We start from the raw sequence: 22,438 nt of genomic DNA on the forward strand, positions 1-22,438 counted from the left end.
TGGGGAGGATTTGACCCACCGATCCTCAAGGCTAACCTGAATTCACTATGAAAGAATTGAAGTTCATACAAAAGGACTACAAGCTCCCCGCTCGACTTCCTAATGCTACCCACCAGTAGAACTTCCTGACACGACCACGCGCAGGCTCCGAATCCACGGACTACTTCTTTCTTGAATTCCTCAATCAGCTACAAGCTCCCCGCTTGCTTTTCTTTTTAATCTTCAATGGCAGCAACCTTGTTGATCATCAAGATGTAGAAAATATCTCTACCTTGAAAACGCTAAGTTTATGTGAAGGAAAGCTCCTCAAGGATCTCACAAGAGATTCACATAAACCGCAAATATGAGCAACAAAGACTTAGAGAGGTTTGGGTACAAAACCCTAAAAGGAGGCACAAGAGGCATTCTAATCTCTCTCTCAGAAGTCCCAAAAACGTTCTAGGGTTTTCCTTATATATAGAAGTGTTTTACTTGAACCCAAGACGTTTAAATAGAGTTTGGGCTGAACTGGAACTCTGCAGAAAAATAAATCTGTACGTGGTTCGATCGATCGAGTCTAATTTTCGATCGATCGAGCCTTACAGATTTAGTCCAATAAATCTGCACTCACTCGATTCCAGTTTTACAAATAAACATACTTTGAGCAAGCCTAAACAAGACTAAACAACCTGTTTTGATCATGGTTTGCCAACACTACACATTAGAGTTCTAAATACATAAAATCCTAAATCTTTATAACCTAACAATTTTATATACAAATATATCTTTAATATATATATATATATATATATATAATATTGAAGGGAAACGTTTGACTTTTTGTTGACTACTTGGCTATATAAATTTATGCCACATATACATTTAAAAATACTAAACAATTGTGCCTTTTCATTTTGCCCGTTAAGTTTCATTATCTACTTCACATAAGATGTACATATTAAAACAAAAAAACTACCATTGAGAAGAAAATCATTAGTAAGGCATAGCGAAGAGAATGGAAAATCTAAGAAGAATAGCATTCGTAAGACGTGTAAAGAAATCATATAATATTATTGTTGCTACCATTAGTATGACTTGATTCTTGGACCTTTTCACTATTTAACAAAAAAAAAAAAAAAAACTGGCTTACAATTAGTAATTTTGGAGAAAACTCATAGATTTCTTGTGTTTTAAGAAAGATGAAAGAGAAGAAGTTACCAAATAAAAAATCGTTCAATATTATTGATAACTCTAGAAAATCAGTGGGTTGAAAATCTTCAGACTTCAACAATCTTGAGAATTGAATCCTGTAAAGCCAAACTCAATCAGAGTAAAGACCGGTGGAGGCCGGCCTATGACCTCCGATGATGAAGTTAGAAGGCTGGAATAGAGAGGAAAATATCTGTGTTTATTCCCTTCTTAAAATGAAAAAGTCAGAATCCCTTACTCTACGCAGAATCGTGTTTATATAGTGTATGGAACGGTTATTTGCTCTGATAACCGTTCCTATTGTCGAGGAGTTCATCAAAATCGGAGGTAACTTCCATAACTTCCGTAGAAGTTGCTTCATCTGAACCGGTGTCTCACTGTGAGCAATGGAGTTTGATTTATTGGTTAAGTCACAAATGCTTGGCTCGTCCATCCCTAACTAGGGTAGACGTGCCTTAGCATGGCCATGCCTTCCTCGTCCGTCCTTGGACGGACGAGACCTTGTTCGTCCGTCCAAAGGACGGACGAGGCAACTTGGCTGTGCCATCTTTCTTTTTTCCATAGACGAGCCATATGGACAATTTTCAAGGTGGTGTTTTATGGCATCATCATTATTGTTACTACCGTTGATATGACTTGATTCTTGGATCTTTTTACTATTTAATAATTAAAAAAAAAAAAACTGACTTACAAATAACAATTTTGGAGAAGATCTTGTGTTTATAAGAGATATGAGAGAGAGTAAGTTTTTTTTTTTTTTTTTTTTTTTTTTTTTTTTTTTTGAGATATGAAAGAGAATAAGTTAATAAGAAGTTAGCAGAGGAATAAAACAACATTACTTTTTTTTTTTTCCTTCTTGAAACTCGCCCAGTAGCTTCCCGTGTATTGGAATTGTTAGCGACCTAGTAATTAGCGTGTGGGCTAGAAGATAGCAGCTGAAGTAAGAGCAGGCCCAAAAGTAGAGTCCAGTTTCTCTATGGTCCATATTCCATAAAGTGATAGAACAAAAGGTGAAAGCCCATTAGAAAGCTATTTGTCGTGAAGATCCAAATCCGGAATTTGAAAAGAAATCGGACCCGCACACAAATTGAATTGAAATCAGAAATAGACACGTACATAATTGATAATTCTAATCTCTCTCCTTTTTTTTTTTTTTTTCTTTTTTTTTTTAAATATTTTTTTTTATCCTTACCTTTTCAGAGATTGAGAGATACAGCTCCAGATTGCAGTGGTTTGGGTATTTTCTTCTGGAAACGGCCAGGTTTAGAATTTTGTTGTTCTATTTTAAAAATATACAATAATATTTTAGGGGTTTTGGATGATAGGGAGGGGAGGGGAGGGGAGGGAGGTAGAAGTTGAAGTTGAAGTTGAAGTTAGGGTTTAATGATCTGGGAAGCTGAAAGATAAAAGATTTTTTTTTAAAAATATATTTTAAAATTAGTAATTGCGGAAAGGAAACAGATTGATAGTAAATGTTGTTATTGTGGGTGGTTGATTAGGTTGTCAAATTTTTTTTTTTTAATTCTTTTTTTTTGGAGTTAAGAGAGNTGATGGAAATTTAGACCCCTTAAACACACAGATTGCGTAGCCTGATTAGGTTGTCAAATTTTTTTTTTTTAATTCTTTTTTTTTGGAGTTAAGAGAGATGGAAGGCGGTAGGAGGATATCGGTGAGTCCTCGGCCTTGCAGTGGAAGGCGGGTAGTGGCAAAGAAGCGAGCACGCGGAAGCGGTGTGGATGGTTTCGTCAACAGCGTTAAGAAGCTTCAGAGACGGGAAATCAGTTCCAAGCGTGACCGTGCTTTCAGTATGAGCGACGCCCAGGAACGCTTCCGTAACATCCGTTTGCAGGTACGTACCTCATCTCTTCTTTTTATTTATTTATGTTATCTATTGTTCAATTTTATATCAACCAATTCTTCTTCAAACCCACTTCATTTATCCATGGGTCTGCTCTTCATAATTTATATTTATTTCTCATTTGATTTATTCATGTGTAGGAGGAATATGATACCCATGATCCAAAAGGTCATTGTTCCATGGGACTGCCTTTTCTAAGAAAGAGGTCAAAGATAATTGAGATTGTAGCAGCACGTGACATTGTGTTTGCTCTTGCTCATTCTGGTGTTTGTGCAGCATTTAGCCGAGGTATATACATATTTATATAGCTGCATTATTCTTTCTTTTTTGATATTCTGTTTGCATCTGATAGTAGAATCACTATGAGGTATATACATATTTATATCGGTTTCCCTTGTTGGATGCAGAGACTAATCAGAGGATATGCTTTCTCAATGTCAGTCCTGATGAAGTTATACGAAGCCTGTTTTATAATAAAAACAATGACTCACTCATCACAGTTTCTGTATATGCTTCAGACAATTTCAGTTCTTTGAAATGCAGAAGCACAAGAATTGAGTATGTTCATTTTTTAACTCCACAGCCCTCCCCCCTCTCCAAAAAAAAAAAAAAAGACTTAACTCCAAAAAGATTGAAAGAATCTCAAACTATTTGACTACCTGTCCCAATTTCCTTTTGTCTGCTTGTACTTCATGTTGAAATTGTTATCTGTTCATATGTTTTAGATATATAAGGAGGGGTAAACCAGATGCTGGCTTTGCCCTTTTTGAATCTGAGTCACTGAAATGGCCTGGTTTCGTAGAGTTTGACGATGTCAATGGGAAGGTACTCACTTATTCTGCACAGGATAGGTAATACATCATTATATGAATATTCTTTTCTGCTAAGATATGATTATCTATTACACAATTAGCTTATTGATTTTGATATGATTTTCCCTTTTCACTCTTGTGCTAGCATTTACAAAGTATTTGACCTGAAAAACTATACAATGCTGTACTCCATATCGGATAAACATGTTCAAGAGATTAAGATCAGGTAATGAATCTGTATGTGCTTATACATTTGCATGATAGTGGTTGTTCATGTTGCACATTCTCTTTTGAATGAACATGTTGCATCTGCTGTTCTCTTTAATACTGCTAAATTGGTATTTGCAATTGGTTCCTTTTTCCCACTTTCATATTCACTTATGTCTCTTGTCTTTGATGGTTTTTCCTGAACAGTCCAGGGATCATGTTGTTGATTTTTACCAAAGCAATTAGCCATGTTCCCCTTAAGATTCTTTCAATAGAGGATGGAACTGTTCTCAAGTCTTTCAACCATCTTCTTCACCGGAATAAGAAGGTGGATTTCATTGAACAGTTTAATGAAAAGCTACTAGTAAAGCAAGAAAATGAGAATCTACAGATTCTTGATGTAAGGGTCTCTATTGATATCTTTTAATGGTATTTTTTTCATTTTGATTTAGACATCTGACTGCTATTATACATAGGTCCGCAATTTTGAGCTGACAGAAGTTAGCAGAACTGAATTCATGACACCATCAGCATTTATATTTCTGTATGAGAATCAGTTATTCCTGACATTTAGGGACCGAACAGTGGCTGTTTGGAACTTCCGTGGGGAGCTTGTAACTTCATTTGAGGATCACCTTTTGTGGCATCCCGACTGCAACACGAATAACATATACATCACAAGTGATCAGGATCTTATTATCTCTTACTGCAAGGCTGATTCTGATGATCCACTGTCTGAAGGAAATGGTAATTTTTTTAAAGAAAAAAAAATTCAATAGTAGTTATGTTTGTGATTTCCACTATTATTGTATTACGAAGATTCAACTTTGTGGTATTTACTTGTGGGGAAAGTTCTACAGTGACTACAAATTTTAAACTGTTACAAACAGACGTGGCGATGAATGTGATTTTTGGATTTAAAAATATAATAAATGAATCTATGATATACTTTTTCCTTATTGGTTTACACATCATTTTGTAAAAGTTATCTAGTAAAATTTGTAGTATCTCTAGTATTATCCTACTTGTGGTGTTTTCATAGGGGCAGTATTTTAAAACTTCATAAATTAGGGTGGTGATTAAATTGTCTGAACAGAGATAACAGAATGAGAGAAGAATGTGGATATTGAATGGTGTGGTTTGCTTTTACAATGTTTGTGGGTGTTTTGTTTCGCATTTCAGTTTTGGGGAGAGAAAAGGGGGGGTGGGTTTGTATGTGGCTGTTTACTATAAATTATTTTCTTATTTATACAAAAAATAGTCTATATTTTGTTATACTCTTCAATTGTACAAGAAGTTGAAGCATCTCTTCTTTGAAAACGCATGACTATCAGCAATATTAATAGTCTTTGCATCACTAATGCAGCAGGATCCATAAATATCAGCAATATTTTGACTGGGAAATGCCTTGCTAAGATTAGAGCAAGCAATAGCTTCCCCATGGAAAATGAATGCAGTTGCAGTGGCAATTGTTGTGGTAGCAGTTGCGCTTTAAAGAAGCAGAGTCCTGCCTCCAGAATTAGGAGCACAGTTGCAGAAGCCTTGGAAGATATTACTGCTCTCTTTTATGATGAAGAGCGGAATGAAATATATACTGGTAATAGGCATGGTCTAGTTCATGTATGGTCCAACTGATGGTTTCTGTATTTGTTCCTAGTTATCTTTAGATTTATTTTACCTCTTTTCTATCGTTGAATTGATTGTTCTGCTGCGCCATGAGAATGGGAACTGTACCATTTAATGTTATCATACCAATTCTTTTTTTCTTTGTTTATTAGTTGAATCTCTTCTATATTAGGATCAAGTTAAACTTTACATAATTTTAAACAAACATTTTGTCACCTAAATTCTTTTTTTAGATTAATATTTTGAAAATCGCGACTATTGTTTCAATAACAGGGAAGGTGTTGAATGATGTTGGGTTGGCCAACCAATATCCTGGTGGGCTGGCTCTGCCTTCCTCTTTTCTTGGGCGGACATTTTTCTGGTAAAGTTTCTTCACATGGATCAAGGGGCACGATCTCTATGATGATTACGAACACTCAACTCAAGGCATGAGTAGAGTGATCCCTTTACGATTTTCCAACTCCCGTCTTGCTTGTGCTCCAAGCAATATCTGATGTTGCCCTTGCTACAAGTTTATAGTAACGCTGTGACCACAAGAGGAAACAAGTTGAATGCTTCATCTTTAGTATCGAATAGGATTGTTAAAATTGGGATTCTATGTAGGTTGGTGAAGGTGCTTAACGAATCTGATCTTAGAATCGTGTTGAGAACTATAGGATCTTACTTTTATTTAAAAATAGAAAGTGTTAAATTTAAATAATCATTAGAATTATCCGTTAAAAAAATGGTAAATTTCAATGTAGTGTAATTTTTATGCCATATATGACTACATCCGTATAAACTAAAGAGATATGTTTTGTTTTGTACTGTGTTTTTTGTTTTAAAAAAAAAAAAAAAAAAAACATTTGTACTGTGTTTTTTGTTTAAAAAAAAAAAAAAAAAAAAACGAAAAACTATCCTAAAGTTCATCAGTTAGCAACCATGGATTAAATTACATTTTATCAACAAAAAAAAAAAAAAGTATTTAATTATGAATACATGAGGAAAATGTTTTTCAAGTTCCAAATTGTTACAATTTGATATCATCAGTGCATTGATTGTCCACACACGCGCTAAGTGAAGTATCTGAAGAACAAAAAAACAAAGAATCTACTAAGAGCACCGGTGGGGTGCTACCTAAATACCTTCCAAAGGTTAAGTCAATGATAAAAGAATCTTCAAGAACTCAATAGTGTGAGAGTTAAGGATTATTTTCTAGAGCTTGACTAAGTTCCCTTGAATGTGGGAGAATTCCTTGTGAAGAAGATTTGGAGTTAAGGCTTTGAGATCTTAAGGTTTCTCTTCCTTTATGGGGAAGACATGAATGTGTGGTTGGATTTTTGGACGTGGTGTGTAAGTTATTTCCATGTAGGGACACATGGGTGAGGAATATGTAAATGCTTGTGGGACCTAATAGGTTCAACCGTCGGTGTGCGCATCCATTTGTTGGGATAATGAACGGTCTTTTGGTATTCGAGAAAAGGATAAAATGTAGGCCACCCGTCAGGTATATACACGAGCTACCTGACGGGTCTTCGAGTGGGTGACTGACTCGTCGGGATAATGAGGCATTTGAATATTTTATCCCAATGGGTCCTTGGTTGTAATCCCATTGGGAGTGACCCTGACAGGTCAAAATGTGCTGAAAACCATTATGGACAAAAATACCCCTATCACACTTGATGATGGAGTTGATTACAAGGTTGATCTTGATCCACAAAAACTTGCTAGAGAATGAAAAACACCGGGTGAGCTGTTGGGGGACTCTTCTTTGCCTAATTCAGATAGGCATCTCACAAAATTCTTATTAAAAACATGCCTATTTTACTAGTTTTTGGGATGAGCCATGAGTGTTTCTTTTCCTACCTTTCCCTCGTCAATTATCTTCCATTTATCCTCACTGTGAGAGAAACTTCCTCTATGATTCTAGCTCAAATCTTGAAATATGGATTTGAGTGTGATATCTAACTTTCCCTACTTAAAACTCGTGGGGGGTTTGTTGTTTTTTTTTTGTCAAAGTAGCTCAAAATGGCTGAGCTTACTTATTGAGTTACGAATGGTTGAGTTACCACTTTATTATGGTGATGTTGCCAACTAGATTACACTAAGGTTCCACGTTAATGATGCATAGTAAGTAAATAGCTAAAACATAAAATTATAAAACTTATATAGAGCCACAAACAAATAAACTTATATTATAGGTTAGTAATAATTTTGGTCCTCAAGCATTTCTTTATGTTTCAAAATGGTTTATAACCTTTTAAATATTTTAGTTTAGTGCTTATACATTTAATTTTGTGTCAAAGGGTCCCTGCGGCTAATTATTGGATGAAAAATGGGTGGCATAGCAAATGGAAGGGGATTCACATTTTTTTTTTTTTTTTTTTTTTTTTTTTTTTTTTTTTTTTTTTTTTTTTTATCTTGAAAGGGATTCACTTGAGCGAGATATATTCATAATTTTTTTTTAGTATATTTCAAATTGAGATTGTTTAATAAAATACCAAAATGTTTTAATACCAATAAAGGAGGGTTTAAAGCTTGCATTGGGGGACTGAAACCTCGAGAGGCAAATGAATACAAATCAAATTTATTAAATAAAGAGGTAAATGAATGAAAGCATTTGTAAGTTCAATAGAAAGCAATAATAAGAACATAGTAGGGGTGGAAGTTGGGGAGTTTTAAAGCTTGAGAGAATGATGGTAAAAATTATATTGGCGAAAATTTCTAAACATTTTTCATTTGTAGACTTGGTTGGTAATTAGTATATTTTATATTTTTTTAGATGTAAAATTTACTTACTTTGATTTTTATTTTTTCTCTAAACAAATTTAAAAGTATAAAGATTAAATTGAAACATTTGGAAGAGTAGGGATCATTTGAAATCATGATCTAAAGAATGTAGAGCAAAAGTGTAATATTTATATTCTACATTCATTTAACTAGAAAATTTTGGACAAAGGCTTATTAATTCAAGCATGAGAGAATTGTGATAAAAAGGATTAATTGGAACTTTTTTAAAAATTTTGAGATTTTAAGAAGTAAATTAGCTAGAGGGATAAAAAAGGAAAAGGAAAAGGAAAAAGAAAAGAAAAAGAGTACCGACACAAGAGGAATTGGGGGAGCGTTTAGAACACGCGTCTGAAACTGAAAGCATGATAGTCAATGAGTAATGCATTAATATCACTTGGTTATGCTTTTGCAAGCAAGCAAACCAACGCGCTATACACACTCCTTTTATACTGTCTGTCTCTCTCTCTACTCCCCTCACTCTTTCCCCTTTCTCATCATCTAGCTCGTTTTCTTCTTCTTCTTCTGGCAGCTTTGTACATGAATTTTTGAGTTCCCATTCAAACAAAGATCTATCTCTCTCCTACATTTTAAAGAGAGCCATAATTTCAGATCTCAGGTATAAGGTAAAAAAAAAAAAAAAAAAATCTAGCTTTTTCGTTTTCGTACTTTTTCTTTGGATATATGGAGATTTATTCGCATTTCTCTTTGCTTTTGGGTTTTCTAATACTGCATTATTATTATTATTATTATTATTATTAGGATTAGTTCCACTTTGCATTTCTTTTTATTTTCAAGCAAAACTCAAACTTTAACTAATTACTACAACACTACCACTACTGTTTAATTACTCTCTTACTGCTTTGTATTCTTTTCATTATGCTCATGGTTTCTCAGATCTGAGTGCAATGCGCTTAATTATTTTTGATGTTTTATAAATGTCTCATTCTGAATCTAGGCAGGCATTATTCAATTTCAAACAATTCAAAATATACAACAAAATGAAGTAGATTTCTTTCATTTTTTTTTTTGGGAGGATGTAAAACGTAAGAAACTACGTGAATTGCTTGACGAATTTTGTTTGAGGAGGAGAGAGTATATATATAATAGCATTCTGGAATTCCAACAAAGATCCTACAACTACAAGGTTAGGTACTGTGCTTTGAGACGATTCATTCTTGCTCAAATAAGCTAGTATTCTTAACAGTTTCAAGCATCATCCAATCAAATCTTGAACTAGTCTCTTCAATCTCTATTTTCATTCTAATTTGTAGGCCTGAACTTTTCTCTACCTTAGGCCATCCTCCAAACACCCAAATAGTTATTGTCTATAGTATATGATATATCTCACTCCTAAACTCCCAAACTATAAATTTCTTTTTTCTTACATGAATCCTCTTCAGTAGCATGCCAACGCTATCTGAAATAAGAGGAGTTTGAATTAGAGGAGATAAGCTTGTAGTAGATTAGGTAGTTGTCTCCTTGAGATGGATCTCTATTTAATCCACTTAACCTTCAGATAATTTATATAAATATTCCTGAATATATTTTTCAGTTCCAATAAAAACCTCCCCGTTTAATAGTAAGGTGGAGGGTGAGGTTGCGGGTTCAAGACCCATTGGATGTGTGTGTAACTTACCAATATATCAGGCATGCAAATTATCGGGCATCTAGCTGCCCTTGACACTTTCAGTTTTTTCTCTGGTTATATATATATATATATATTTGGAGTTGCATATAAAACATCCACAAACTCAGATTGGTTTTTGAGTTAATATATACCTTTTCTTTCCTGCTTATTCAGGCTCCTTTGCTTCTACAGAAAGCTGGTTAAAAATGGAGGGTGGAATAGATGCTGATGCACCTTTAGATTATGCTGCGATTCAAATTTTGCCTAATCAAAACAGGTAAAAAATTTTCTGTAGATTATCTGACATTTATTGGCGGAGGTGGAGCTGACAAAAGTAGTTCAGTTATAACACTTCATACATGTTAGTGAAGAATATTTAGAGAGTTCAAAAGGAGGAGCTGAAAATGTTTCATCAGCCTATATAACTTCAAAATTGCAGATTGAAAAAAAAAAAAAAAAAAAAAATCCAAATATCCGAAAAAACATTGGAAAAATTGACAACTTAGATCATGTGGTTGTCAGAATCTAGTGACTGTGTTGGTGCTGACTTAGCGATGGTGTTCTTGTACAGTTGTTGATGTCAGCACCCTACTCTATAGGGTTGGATTAGTATGCTTTGATTCCAAGTGGAGTTGTGAAACATGAGATATTAGGGTTAAATGAGAGAAAAAAGATAAGGACAGAGAGAGAGATTTGAGAAAAATTTTAGGCTACAGTATCAACACTTCACCTTAGCAAATATTTATGTTAGTCTTCGCTGCATGATTATAAGAATACCCTTAACACACTAATTCAAAAAAACAATTAACTAGAAATAACTCTAACAAATATCAGTATAATATTCATTTATATTGTGATATTAGCTCTGTTGTGATTTTTTTTTTTTTTTTATTATTTTTTTTTCTTTTTGTCTTGGAAAATTATGTTAGCTGTCTGTTTTGGCTTCACACACAGTCCCACAAAAATTTTCTACTGATTACATGGTTATTAGAGAGGATTATATATCAAGGCTTTAATGAAATTTTAAGAATAACCTTCCAATTTTGCATTGTTTTGGAATATTGATGGCTTAACCTTTCTGTATACCATATAGTCTTTTGTTTCATCATAAGTTTCGATGGATATTGAGGTTTTGCCTTTTTGTTTCAATTTTGACTTGGATTAGATTAATGCTGAAACATCTGGGTAAATATAGAATCTAGGGGTGTCCATGGATCAGGTTTGGATTTATAAATAGCTCACCCATTGTCAACCGCCAATGCTCGGGTTTTAGACCTGCCAGTTCCGGATATGGTTGGTTTTGCTGATGTGGCGCAGTGACAACAAGGAGCTACCAGTGGCTATTTGGGGAAATGGAGATCTCTAGATCTGCACTAGAGCTGGGTGGAGATCTCTAGATCTCCATTCCCCTTTGATGATTCTAGAAGCCCTTCAAATTCACCGTCAGATGGGTTGGATGTGTTGGATTTTTATGTGGGAAACCTGACACTCTACCTGGAAAAAAAAAGGATTTCAGGAGTTTGACTTGCCTTTGACCACCACATGCATTGAAATTGGCCAAAACTCACTGGGTTGACTTGAGTTGGATGGGTGGTTTGGGTTTTGTGGGTGTTTGGACAGTCCTAATAGAATCAAATAAGTCCTTCAAGATGGAATGAAGAGAACTTGGATTTGAGCCAGACCTATTGAGCTTATTTGAGTTGAAATGTCAAAATATTGGCCACATGTATCTATGTTTCTGTTAGTTATAATAAACTTATCTAAAATGTTTGGTGTCAGGGATGGGGGTGTTAGGTACGAGGCATTGATTTACAGTGACAACAAAGTAGAAAAACTGGCAACTGGGCTTCTTGAACAATTGTTGGCGCATGTACCAAAAGTAAATGACTTGTATGCTAAAGGTTCTGATGGTAGCTTTAAACTTCAACTTCCAGAAAACCTCAACAGTGCTGCATGGTTCACAAAATCAACTTTGAACAGGTTCTTATAATTTAAGTTTCTTGTCCTATTTTATTATTTGGATGTTTTCTCTTGTATATTTTTTGTGTACTAGGATTGGGCCCCTCACTTTGTTCTTTTTATTTAAATATCTAATTATGAAAAAATGTCTCTCATTTGATTTATTTATTTTTAACGAAAATGTTGGTATCTATTGCTCTTAATAGTACATATCTTATTCTTTCTTCTCAGATTCCTATGTATTATTAGTTCAGCGGATTTACTAGAGGTCACTAAAGCTATTGAAGATGAGATGATTCAATTGGAGGAAGCCAAAAAATTTCATCTCTCTTTATACAGCCAGGTGTATTTTCTGTCCTTATATAAACTAATATTTTAATGTGTATGGTTGTTCACCAACAAAAATTTTCCTCCTCAGGACTGTCATGATCAATTTGGAAGTTCAGAAGCAGGTAATTTTTACCAAAGTGTTATCATTCGAGAAAATTTGGTGTATTAAACACAGTTGTGTTATTCTCACATGTTTTTGTTATTATAAACTCCTGTCCCCTTTTTAATATCTTTGTAATGCGGTAATTATAGAAAATCGTACTTCGAAAATTAAATTAATTAACCCTAATACATATGTATTATTTATAGTTTGAGGATAAAATATAATGTTATCAAAATACCCTCACTACTTTTACAATATTACTCATAACACTCCTTGATGACATCCTCACAATAAAAAAATAGGTGCATTTAGTTTTCCAAAACTCGATGAATGCAAATGTGTTGGTTTAATTGAATGTGTTGTGAGTAAACGTGTGTTTAGGGTTTCTTAGTCAGCCTCCTAACACACAAAAATATTATATATGCCCCTGACATATATACTGATCCATAACACTTCCCCTCAAGCTAGAGAGTATATCATATAATCCCAACTTATTACATCAAGCTGTGGTAAACATATTAGCAATTTGGACTCTCTTAGAAACATATGGAGTAGTAATTACACAATTTTCTACCTTTTGCCGAGTAATGTGACAATCTACTTCTATATGCTTAGTTCACTCATGGAACATAAGATTGGAGGCAATGTGAATTGTTGCTTGATTATCACAATGCATGGTCATTGGCAACTTACATGATGTGTGTGCCATGGCTCTATACTCAACCTCTGCACTAGATCTGGCTACAACAATTTGTTTCTTACTTTTCCAAGTAATCAGGTTGCTCCTAGAATAGCACAATATCCAATAGTGGATTTTCTATTTGAAGGTGACTCTACCCAATCTGCACTTATAAAGGCTTCTACCTGTAGGTGACCATTAGCTTTATACAAGAAACCATAGCCTTGATGTGCTTTAAGGTACCTCACAATTTGAATAACTGCCTCTCAATGTGGAAGACGAGGAGCTTTCATGTACTGGCTCTCAACACTAACTGCAAATGATATATCTGGGTGACAAATATTTCATTTTGGATATTATCAAAATATTCTCACTACCTTGCCAAGCTTGGCAAGGTGCTCTCAGTAAACATTGTAACATATCATTTTGGAGGGCTGTACCACATGATGCAAGCTTGGCAAGGTGCTCTCAGTAAACATCGTAACATATCATTTTGGAGGGTTGTACCACATTGCATCATGTGGTGTGCCGAGAACGGACAGTTTTGAGGGATGTGAACACTTTATCCTTGAAATTAAATCCTTCTTATTTTGTACATTACAGGATTGGAGTTTGGCTTTCATTGTGTTCCTTGTGTGTTCCTTGCTTCTCTTTTTTAGATTTGCTTGAGCATTGTAATTTGTAAGTCTGTTCGTACTGCTCCCTGTGTACACCCCCGGTGTACTTGGGTTTCTTTTCCTATTTCAATAAAATATTTTTGTTACTTGTTAAAATAAAAACTAAAAAAACACTCCTTGAAACTAGGGCATATATGTCATGTAGTCCCAGTCTGTTACATAACAAATCTAAACGAGTCTTGCTCACTGGTTTGTGAAAAAAATAAAAAACTTGAGCCCCTATAGACATATGGAGTAGCAGTCACACCACTTTCCAGTTTCCACTCTTTCTCAGACTAAGTGACAACCCACCTCTATATGTTTGGTTCAATCATGCTGCTTAGTTGTCCAAGTAATAATTTTCCTCCGAAGAAAAAGTAATATCATGTAGTAGATCTCCTATCTGAGGGTTATCCTGGTAAAACAAAGAGAGAGAATAAAAAAGAAATAAAGAAGGTAGTATTGATCAAGACTAGAGTCAAATCAAATCCCTTGCTCTGATACCATGTTAGTGAAAAGGAAGATTTAAATAAGGAGAAAAGTATGAGAGAGAAGTGGCTGTTTCTATATTTCAGCCCTCACCCGATCCATTTCATATATATGTGAGAAAATTTACAAAATATTACAAAGAATATTGTGATGGTGACATTTGGTAGGGAGACCTCAACAGTAGTTTTTTCTATAGAAGGATGCATTTCTCTCTTTTTCAAAGAATACCCAAAAAGTAACATAACTTTCCCAGATCTTTAGTCCAAAACAAAGTATGAAGAAATACCTTTAACTCAGCAATTTCCTTCTGGTTGTCACTAGTCTCCAAGGCTGTCCAAACTTCCCAAAGCCATAAAACATATCGACTTTAACAAATCAACAAAGAAGTTTTTAAAAATGCAATTTGTGTAGGGATGAGTCTCTCAAAATTCACAAAACCAAAGAGTACAAAAAAAGGGTAGAAGAAGACTGAAAATAACATTAGTTGAAGTAACCAAAAAGGACATGTCAGTTAAGGAGGTAATATAGAGTATGACTTTGGATAGAGTAGAATGAGGAAAACGAATATATGTGGCTAACCTTGATTAGTTTGTTGAGGATTCATAGCAGATCCTAAAATTTTGACTGTAATGATTGTGGTTCTCAATGGGGCATACTAGAGTTTGTAATGGTGGAGGGGTGGGCTTAAGTGTATTATATATCATACCACAAATTTGAATTTTATATAATAGAATTAATCATTTAATGGCTACAATTATCATTTGTTTTTGCTTTGTTAAACCCCCAAAAAGTGTGCATTGAGCTTATTGAAAAGCTCCAAAAAGTGCACCATAGTGCTTCTTTAAATGTGCCTCAATTTGGAAGTGAAAATAGCAGAAGCGTTGGCACTCTGCGCTTCCTGCTTAAGCACACTTTTACCAACATTGATTTTGAGACTAAGACTTGGTTGTTGTTGTATTAAGTGAAATCTTTGACTTCCAGGGTTTAGTAAATGTTAATGGTTGTAGCTTTTCCACTTTTGACAGATAGCTATAACTCTATGGATGTGGAACCAAGATCCAAAGTAATTGCTCTTCCCTTTGTACTTTTTTTTTTTAGTTTGATTTTGCTGTTTAGATATTTAAAAGTTCATTTTGTTCACTTATCCATATAATCATATTACATTTACTATGAGCGGTTGACAATTTGTTGCATGCGAACAGCCTGAAGTTAAGATTGCACCATCAGATGTTTCAAAGTATGTCCTGTTCTTTGTTATGTTTCATTTAGCAGTTTTATATATATTTATTTATTTTGCATCACAACTGAGCTATTGAAAATTATCCTCGCAGAAATGAGCTGTTGCGAGCTATGGACTTAAGGCTCACAGCATTAAGAGGGGACTTAGCTGCTGCTTTTAACAAGGCTGTTGGTGCTACCTGCTCCTATAAAGAAATCACTGATTTAGCACAATTTTTAGAACATTTTGGAGCAACAGCTTTGAAGTAAGTTGCCTACCAAAGTAAAGGTTGCAATGTTGATTGAACAATGTGGTTCTACATAATTTATGGTCATATGGTAAATGAAATTCCTTTGGAACTGAATAAGATTACAATCCATGGCAGGAAATCTTTTTTCAAATTTGTAGAACTGAATGAGGAGAGCCAGAGTGCTGGTCCTCTAAATGATGACAAGTCCTCGTTCACACACAATTCAAGGAATGACAATGTAAACAAGAAAGATGGGAGTACTTGGACATCAAAACCTGTACATTCAGTTATACCAATAAAATATGGTGTTTCACCAGCAAAAGTTGCCCAGATTGAGCGAGAGGGCTCAACAGAAAGCGAGGAGTTTTCTGACTCAAGTGATGAGTATCAAACATCTGCTGAAAGAAGTCGAACTCTTATAAGGTCTGCATCACCCAGGCGGTCAGCGTCTCCAATGCGGAGGATTCAAATAGGAAGAACTGGATCACGGAGGGCCACTGCGTTAACAATTAAGAGCCTCAATTGTTTTCCTGCTAGAGAGCGGGCATTGTCTCATAGAGACATAGCTACAAACAATAGTGAAGACGAAGGATTTGAACAACCCATTAAGAAACCTGAGATAAATGTGCAAAGAATCAGTGTTCAAGACGCCATAAATCTTTTTGAAAGCAAACAGAGGGATCATGCTACGGACATTCAGAAACGGAGGTCATTAACAAATATCTCTATCTGTGCAAATAAATCTGTATTGAGAAGATGGAGTTCAGGTATGGGTGAAGCTTCCTCCCAATGTCTGCCAGAAATTGTTTCTGAAGACTCTTTTCCAGAGACTCCCAATAACGTCGCAGATGGTGAGATTTCAATGTCTTCAGTAGGAGTGACATTAGAGTCAGAATGTACATCTACAGGTCACAATCTTGTTGAGACATCTGAAGTAGATGTAGGGCTAGAAAAGGGAGAAGAAAAAGCATATGATCCAATAGATATTCAAGCAGACATGAATGTTTTGGCAACTGATGCTAAAGAAATCCAAGGAGAAGAAATTATTGGAAAATTAACAGCCTCAGATGAATGGAATCGACAAAAGGAAGCAGAGTTAAGTCAGATGTTGATGAAAATAACCGAAAATAAGCCTGTTAGATATGCTAAGCCTCAAACAAGCAGAAATAAAAAGGTTTCTTCTGAGAAGAGAGGTGGGTTTTATGACCACTACAGGGAAAAGAGGGATGAAAAACTTAGAGGTGAGAATGCTAAAAGGCGAGCAGAGAAAGAAGTGCAATTTAGAGAAATGCAGCAAATTCTTAATGAGAGAAAAGCTGAAATGGCCTCCACAAATGGGAATGATGTTGGTAAAAAACATGCTATGCGCAAACCCCAAAAACCACATAAAAGTTCATCTCAACCTGTAAATGCCAGAAAAGAAACCTCGAAGCCATCTGTTACAAAGAAGCTTTCATCTAAAGCATCACCCCTGCCTGCTACACGCAAATCATGGCCGTCAACGCCATCGCCAAGAGCCACAGGGGCATCACCAGGTAAAATCATATGTTCCGTTGGCACTACACCAGCACGTCAGAAATTCAACCCAGCACCATCACTCCCTCGACTGAGCCCTAGAGTGGAAAAATCCCAGCTGGGGCGGAGAAATGTAAAGGATACACGAAGTGATCATGACAGGAATGTAAAGGTTGTGAATGAGAAAAGGCAGGAAAGGGTGACAAACTCTTACAAAACAACCAAAACGAAAGTTGTGAGAGTTTCTGGAGATTGTTCTAGTAAAGATTCCGCAAAGCCTAGTTTCTATAACAAAATCACCAGGAAAAGCAGCGTAGTCCCACTGGAATCAAAACCTTTTCTCCGTAAGGGTTCTCGGAGTGCCCCTGCTATTGGTCCTGTTAACAAGAAAAAGCATTCTCCTCAGGTGGAGGAATGTCTGACAAACCGTCAAAATTTAGTGGAAGCTCAAGAAAGTGAGGTAATTATTAATGCTTCAGATCTGGTCAGTCAGCATCAAGAGGGAGATGTTGTGTCATTAGGTCTTCATGATGTTGTACAATCAGAAACTCAGGTAAATAGTGATTGGCAATGTGGTGAGACTGAGAACTTTAAACCACTTGCTGCTGATGGAGATAATGTCTTCAAAATTCAGGAAGTTTCTTCGTTCAAATCTCAAGTTGAGGAGGAATCAATTGTTTCCCCCATGGCATGGGTGGAAATAGAAGAGCATCAGGAACTGCCCATTCCATGTAATGTCAGCACATCTCAACTTGCATCTCCAGCTAATGTTGAACCTGTTGGATTGTCAATACGTGTACGTCATTCTTTGTCCCAGATGCTGCAAGAAGAAAGTAGTGAACCTGATACTATTGAGTGGGGAAATGCTGAAAATCCTCCCATCATGGTCTGCCAAAAAGATGCCCCAAAAGGATTGAAAAGGCTCTTGAATTTTGCTCGGAAGAGCAAAGGGGATGCCAGTAGTACTGGTTGGTCTAGTCCATCTGTCTTTTCTGAAGGAGAGGATGATGCTGAGGAATCTAAACCTCTAAGTAAGAGAAATGCTGACAATTTTCTTAGAAAGGCTGCTCTTCAAGCAAAGAACTTTGCACAGCAAAAGACTTCATTATGTGAAAGCTTTGAAAGAAATTTGGATGCTCGTGAACTACTCCCTGGTATATTTTCATCTTTCCCTTTTCTATATATATATAAATGGGTTTAAAAAAATAATAAAGAAATGTTTTTGATTTGTCAAAATGACATTTTTTTAGAACACCTGATTCAAATGAAAAAAATAATTTTTTATTTGACTTTTCTCTCNTATCTGTGCAAATAAATCTGTATTGAGAAGATGGAGTTCAGGTATGGGTGAAGCTTCCTCCCAATGTCTGCCAGAAATTGTTTCTGAAGACTCTTTTCCAGAGACTCCCAATAACGTCGCAGATGGTGAGATTTCAATGTCTTCAGTAGGAGTGACATTAGAGTCAGAATGTACATCTACAGGTCACAATCTTGTTGAGACATCTGAAGTAGATGTAGGGCTAGAAAAGGGAGAAGAAAAAGCATATGATCCAATAGATATTCAAGCAGACATGAATGTTTTGGCAACTGATGCTAAAGAAATCCAAGGAGAAGAAATTATTGGAAAATTAACAGCCTCAGATGAATGGAATCGACAAAAGGAAGCAGAGTTAAGTCAGATGTTGATGAAAATAACCGAAAATAAGCCTGTTAGATATGCTAAGCCTCAAACAAGCAGAAATAAAAAGGTTTCTTCTGAGAAGAGAGGTGGGTTTTATGACCACTACAGGGAAAAGAGGGATGAAAAACTTAGAGGTGAGAATGCTAAAAGGCGAGCAGAGAAAGAAGTGCAATTTAGAGAAATGCAGCAAATTCTTAATGAGAGAAAAGCTGAAATGGCCTCCACAAATGGGAATGATGTTGGTAAAAAACATGCTATGCGCAAACCCCAAAAACCACATAAAAGTTCATCTCAACCTGTAAATGCCAGAAAAGAAACCTCGAAGCCATCTGTTACAAAGAAGCTTTCATCTAAAGCATCACCCCTGCCTGCTACACGCAAATCATGGCCGTCAACGCCATCGCCAAGAGCCACAGGGGCATCACCAGGTAAAATCATATGTTCCGTTGGCACTACACCAGCACGTCAGAAATTCAACCCAGCACCATCACTCCCTCGACTGAGCCCTAGAGTGGAAAAATCCCAGCTGGGGCGGAGAAATGTAAAGGATACACGAAGTGATCATGACAGGAATGTAAAGGTTGTGAATGAGAAAAGGCAGGAAAGGGTGACAAACTCTTACAAAACAACCAAAACGAAAGTTGTGAGAGTTTCTGGAGATTGTTCTAGTAAAGATTCCGCAAAGCCTAGTTTCTATAACAAAATCACCAGGAAAAGCAGCGTAGTCCCACTGGAATCAAAACCTTTTCTCCGTAAGGGTTCTCGGAGTGCCCCTGCTATTGGTCCTGTTAACAAGAAAAAGCATTCTCCTCAGGTGGAGGAATGTCTGACAAACCGTCAAAATTTAGTGGAAGCTCAAGAAAGTGAGGTAATTATTAATGCTTCAGATCTGGTCAGTCAGCATCAAGAGGGAGATGTTGTGTCATTAGGTCTTCATGATGTTATACAATCAGAAACTCAGGTAAATAGTGACTGGCAATGTGGTGAGACTGAGAACTTTAAACCACTTGCTGCTGATGGAGATAATGTCTTCAAAATTCAGGAAGTTTCTTCGATGAAATCTCAAGTTGAGGAGGAATCAATTGTTTCCCCCATGGCATGGGTGGAAATAGAAGAGCATCAGGAACTGCCCATTCCATGTAATGTCAGCACATCTCAACTTGCATCTCCAGCCAATGTTGAACCTGTTGGATTGTCAATACGTGTACGTCATTCTTTGTCCCAGATGCTGCAAGAAGAAAGTAGTGAACCTGATACTATTGAGTGGGGAAATGCTGAAAATCCTCCCATCATGGTCTGCCAAAAAGATGCCCCAAAAGGATTGAAAAGGCTCTTGAATTTTGCTCGGAAGAGCAAAGGGGATGCCAGTAGTACTGGTTGGTCTAGTCCATCTGTCTTTTCTGAAGGAGAGGATGATGCTGAGGAATCTAAACCTCTAAGTAAGAGAAATGCTGACAATTTTCTTAGAAAGGCTGCTCTTCAAGCAAAGAACTTTGCACAGCAAAAGACTTCATTATGTGAAAGCTTTGAAAGAAATTTGGATGCTCGTGAACTACTCCCTGGTATATTTTCATCTTTCCCTTTTCTATATATATATAAATTTTTTTTTAGTTTATTTCATCCTTGTTGGTCCTAACATTACATCCTGATCTTCTTGAACCCCCACATTTGGGAGTATTGCTTGCTAAAATAGTTTGATATGTTTCTATTTGAGTCTAATGCTTTATACCATGGCTATTTTGCATGCAGCTCAATCAAATTTAAGCAAAGTGAACGACCCCTTTTCTTCTCAAAAGTTGCAAGAGAGCTGTGACTCAGCTGTGGTCCCCACAACTAAAGGTAAGTGTTCATCTATGATCTGGAGTATTGTACATCCTTATCAAATTCCTAATGCTTTGGTGTTAATACAGGTTCTTTCCATTTCTCACTCCAGTGTTATATTTTACTAATGCTTATTGATCCTGATATTCCAGTTTTTTATTTATTTATTTTATTTTTTATGTTTCAGCCACAAGGTCATTCTTCTCTCTTTCAGCATTTAGGGGCAGTAAACCAAGTGAGACAAAGCTACGGTAATGCGAAGGATGATGGTATAATGAGCCATGTTTATTTACCTTCCCTCCCATGCCATATGCAGGTGAAATTGGATCAAAGCAAATTTATCATTCTTTTGCGATGCTATTGCATGTACTAGATATTGTGCTCTACATGCACAGATCAGGGAGTCATCCCTATGCTTCTGCAGGTCAGGTTGGTTAAAGTGGGGCTCTGTAAATTCAGAAGTATCGTGATGTTTGATTTTGCATCCGGCTGAACATTTGGTTGCTTCCTTGTAAAGCTTTGATGTCAAACGTTAATCAAATTATAATTAGTGTACTTTAAGAATTTCACCATACATTAGAATACTGTACGTACAATAACAACAAAATAATTAGGCTTTGCTTACGTTTGAGTCGTGCATATGGCTTGGTTCATTTATTGCTACATAATATGCTCGCCCATAGGGAACCATAGAGGAGCATGTTTTCCGGAACAAAGGAAACAGTTGTGGCTTGAGTTGTCGATCTTAAAGTTCTGGCTCTCCTTAGCCAAAAAAAAAAAAAAAAAGTGTACAAATTCCTTCTGCCTAACTAGTTTGGTTGTTCCTTCAAAAAAAAAATTAAAAGGTGGTTATTCTAGTGCGGAAGGAAAAGAAAAGAAAACTATTTCTTTTGACCAGAAAAGAAAACTAATTTGGTTGTTGGTAGTAAGAGCAACTAGTGCTTGTCAATTTAGTTTCAATAAAATGCGAGGCCTTGTAAACCAGTAAACATATATTGTACACCAAAAAACGAACTACTGCCTGAATAAGAATAAGCAAATCATAAAAATAAAAAGATGATAAAGGCAAGCTATCTTCATGATTGTAAGCAAAAGATAGTAGAATCGATCGTCATATGAACGAACTCCTCCCTCGATTAATAAACTTTGTTATTAAGAGGACATTAACTTTTTATTCTCATATTTGTTTCGACTGGTAGGATAAAGAAAAGATTGAGCACGCGTTGTTGAAGAAACATTTTTAGTCCAAATCTATTTTAAGAATTGAATTCTATCAACTCTTCACCCTATAAATAGTATAAGAGAATGACATTAACTTGTTATTCCCATATTTGTTTCGAGTGGTGGATAAAGAAAAGATTGAGCACGCGTTGTTGAAGAAACATTTTTAGTCCAAATCTATTTTAATAATTGAATTCTATCAACTCTTCACCCTATAAATAGTACAAACGTGTTTACGAGATTTGATATTTTGAAACGGGGTTTGGATAGGTCTCCACTCCTTATTTCGAGGATTTGACTTGCTCATTGTTATTGGGTACAATAAAAGTTTGGATAGTTGAATCGATCGTCCCCTGAACGAAACTTCTATCTTAATTGATAAACTTTGTTATTATTATGAATAAAATTTTATCGTTCCGTTGATAAAT

General features: G+C 35.8%; 3 protein-coding genes across 4 annotated transcripts; all 3 read left to right on the forward strand.

Moving 5' to 3' along the window:
• The first annotated feature begins 2,338 nt into the window (after nt 1-2,338).
• On the forward strand, nt 2,339-5,839 carry LOC111996243 (uncharacterized). 2 transcript variants are annotated; one of them, XM_065768881.1, is made up of 9 exons: nt 2,339-2,687; nt 2,786-3,037; nt 3,187-3,334; nt 3,454-3,604; nt 3,772-3,897; nt 4,004-4,084; nt 4,273-4,465; nt 4,542-4,812; nt 5,435-5,839. In XM_065768881.1, exons 2-9 carry the CDS (start codon nt 2,834-2,836, stop codon nt 5,698-5,700), a joined length of 1,440 nt encoding a protein of 479 aa, XP_065624953.1. In that variant the 5' UTR covers nt 2,339-2,687; nt 2,786-2,833; the 3' UTR covers nt 5,701-5,839. The 2 variants fall into 2 exon arrangements, with proteins under 2 accessions (XP_065624953.1, XP_065624952.1); XM_065768880.1 differs by having other exon boundaries at nt 2,341-2,687; nt 5,432-5,839.
• Nucleotides 5,840-8,858: 3,019 nt separating this feature from the next.
• LOC111996234 (uncharacterized) lies at nt 8,859-18,488 on the forward strand. Its single transcript, XM_065768877.1, has 9 exons — nt 8,859-9,083; nt 10,262-10,364; nt 11,867-12,067; nt 12,278-12,389; nt 12,465-12,498; nt 15,311-15,366; nt 15,506-15,540; nt 15,635-15,787; nt 15,908-18,488. The coding sequence occupies exons 2-9, from the start codon at nt 10,294-10,296 to the stop codon at nt 18,486-18,488; spliced, it is 3,243 nt and encodes a 1,080-aa protein (XP_065624949.1). The 5' UTR covers nt 8,859-9,083; nt 10,262-10,293.
• A 105-nt stretch (nt 18,489-18,593) lies between these two features.
• On the forward strand, nt 18,594-21,428 carry LOC136061448 (uncharacterized). The gene is made up of 3 exons (XM_065768878.1): nt 18,594-20,530; nt 20,718-20,807; nt 20,977-21,428. Exons 1-3 carry the CDS (start codon nt 18,631-18,633, stop codon nt 21,042-21,044), a joined length of 2,058 nt encoding a protein of 685 aa, XP_065624950.1. The 5' UTR covers nt 18,594-18,630; the 3' UTR covers nt 21,045-21,428.
• Nucleotides 21,429-22,438: the final 1,010 nt, after the last annotated feature.

This window comes from Quercus suber, unplaced genomic scaffold (assembly GCF_002906115.3).
Source record: "Quercus suber isolate HL8 unplaced genomic scaffold, Cork oak 2.0 scaffold_1013, whole genome shotgun sequence".
Lineage (NCBI taxonomy): Eukaryota > Viridiplantae > Streptophyta > Magnoliopsida > Fagales > Fagaceae > Quercus > Quercus suber.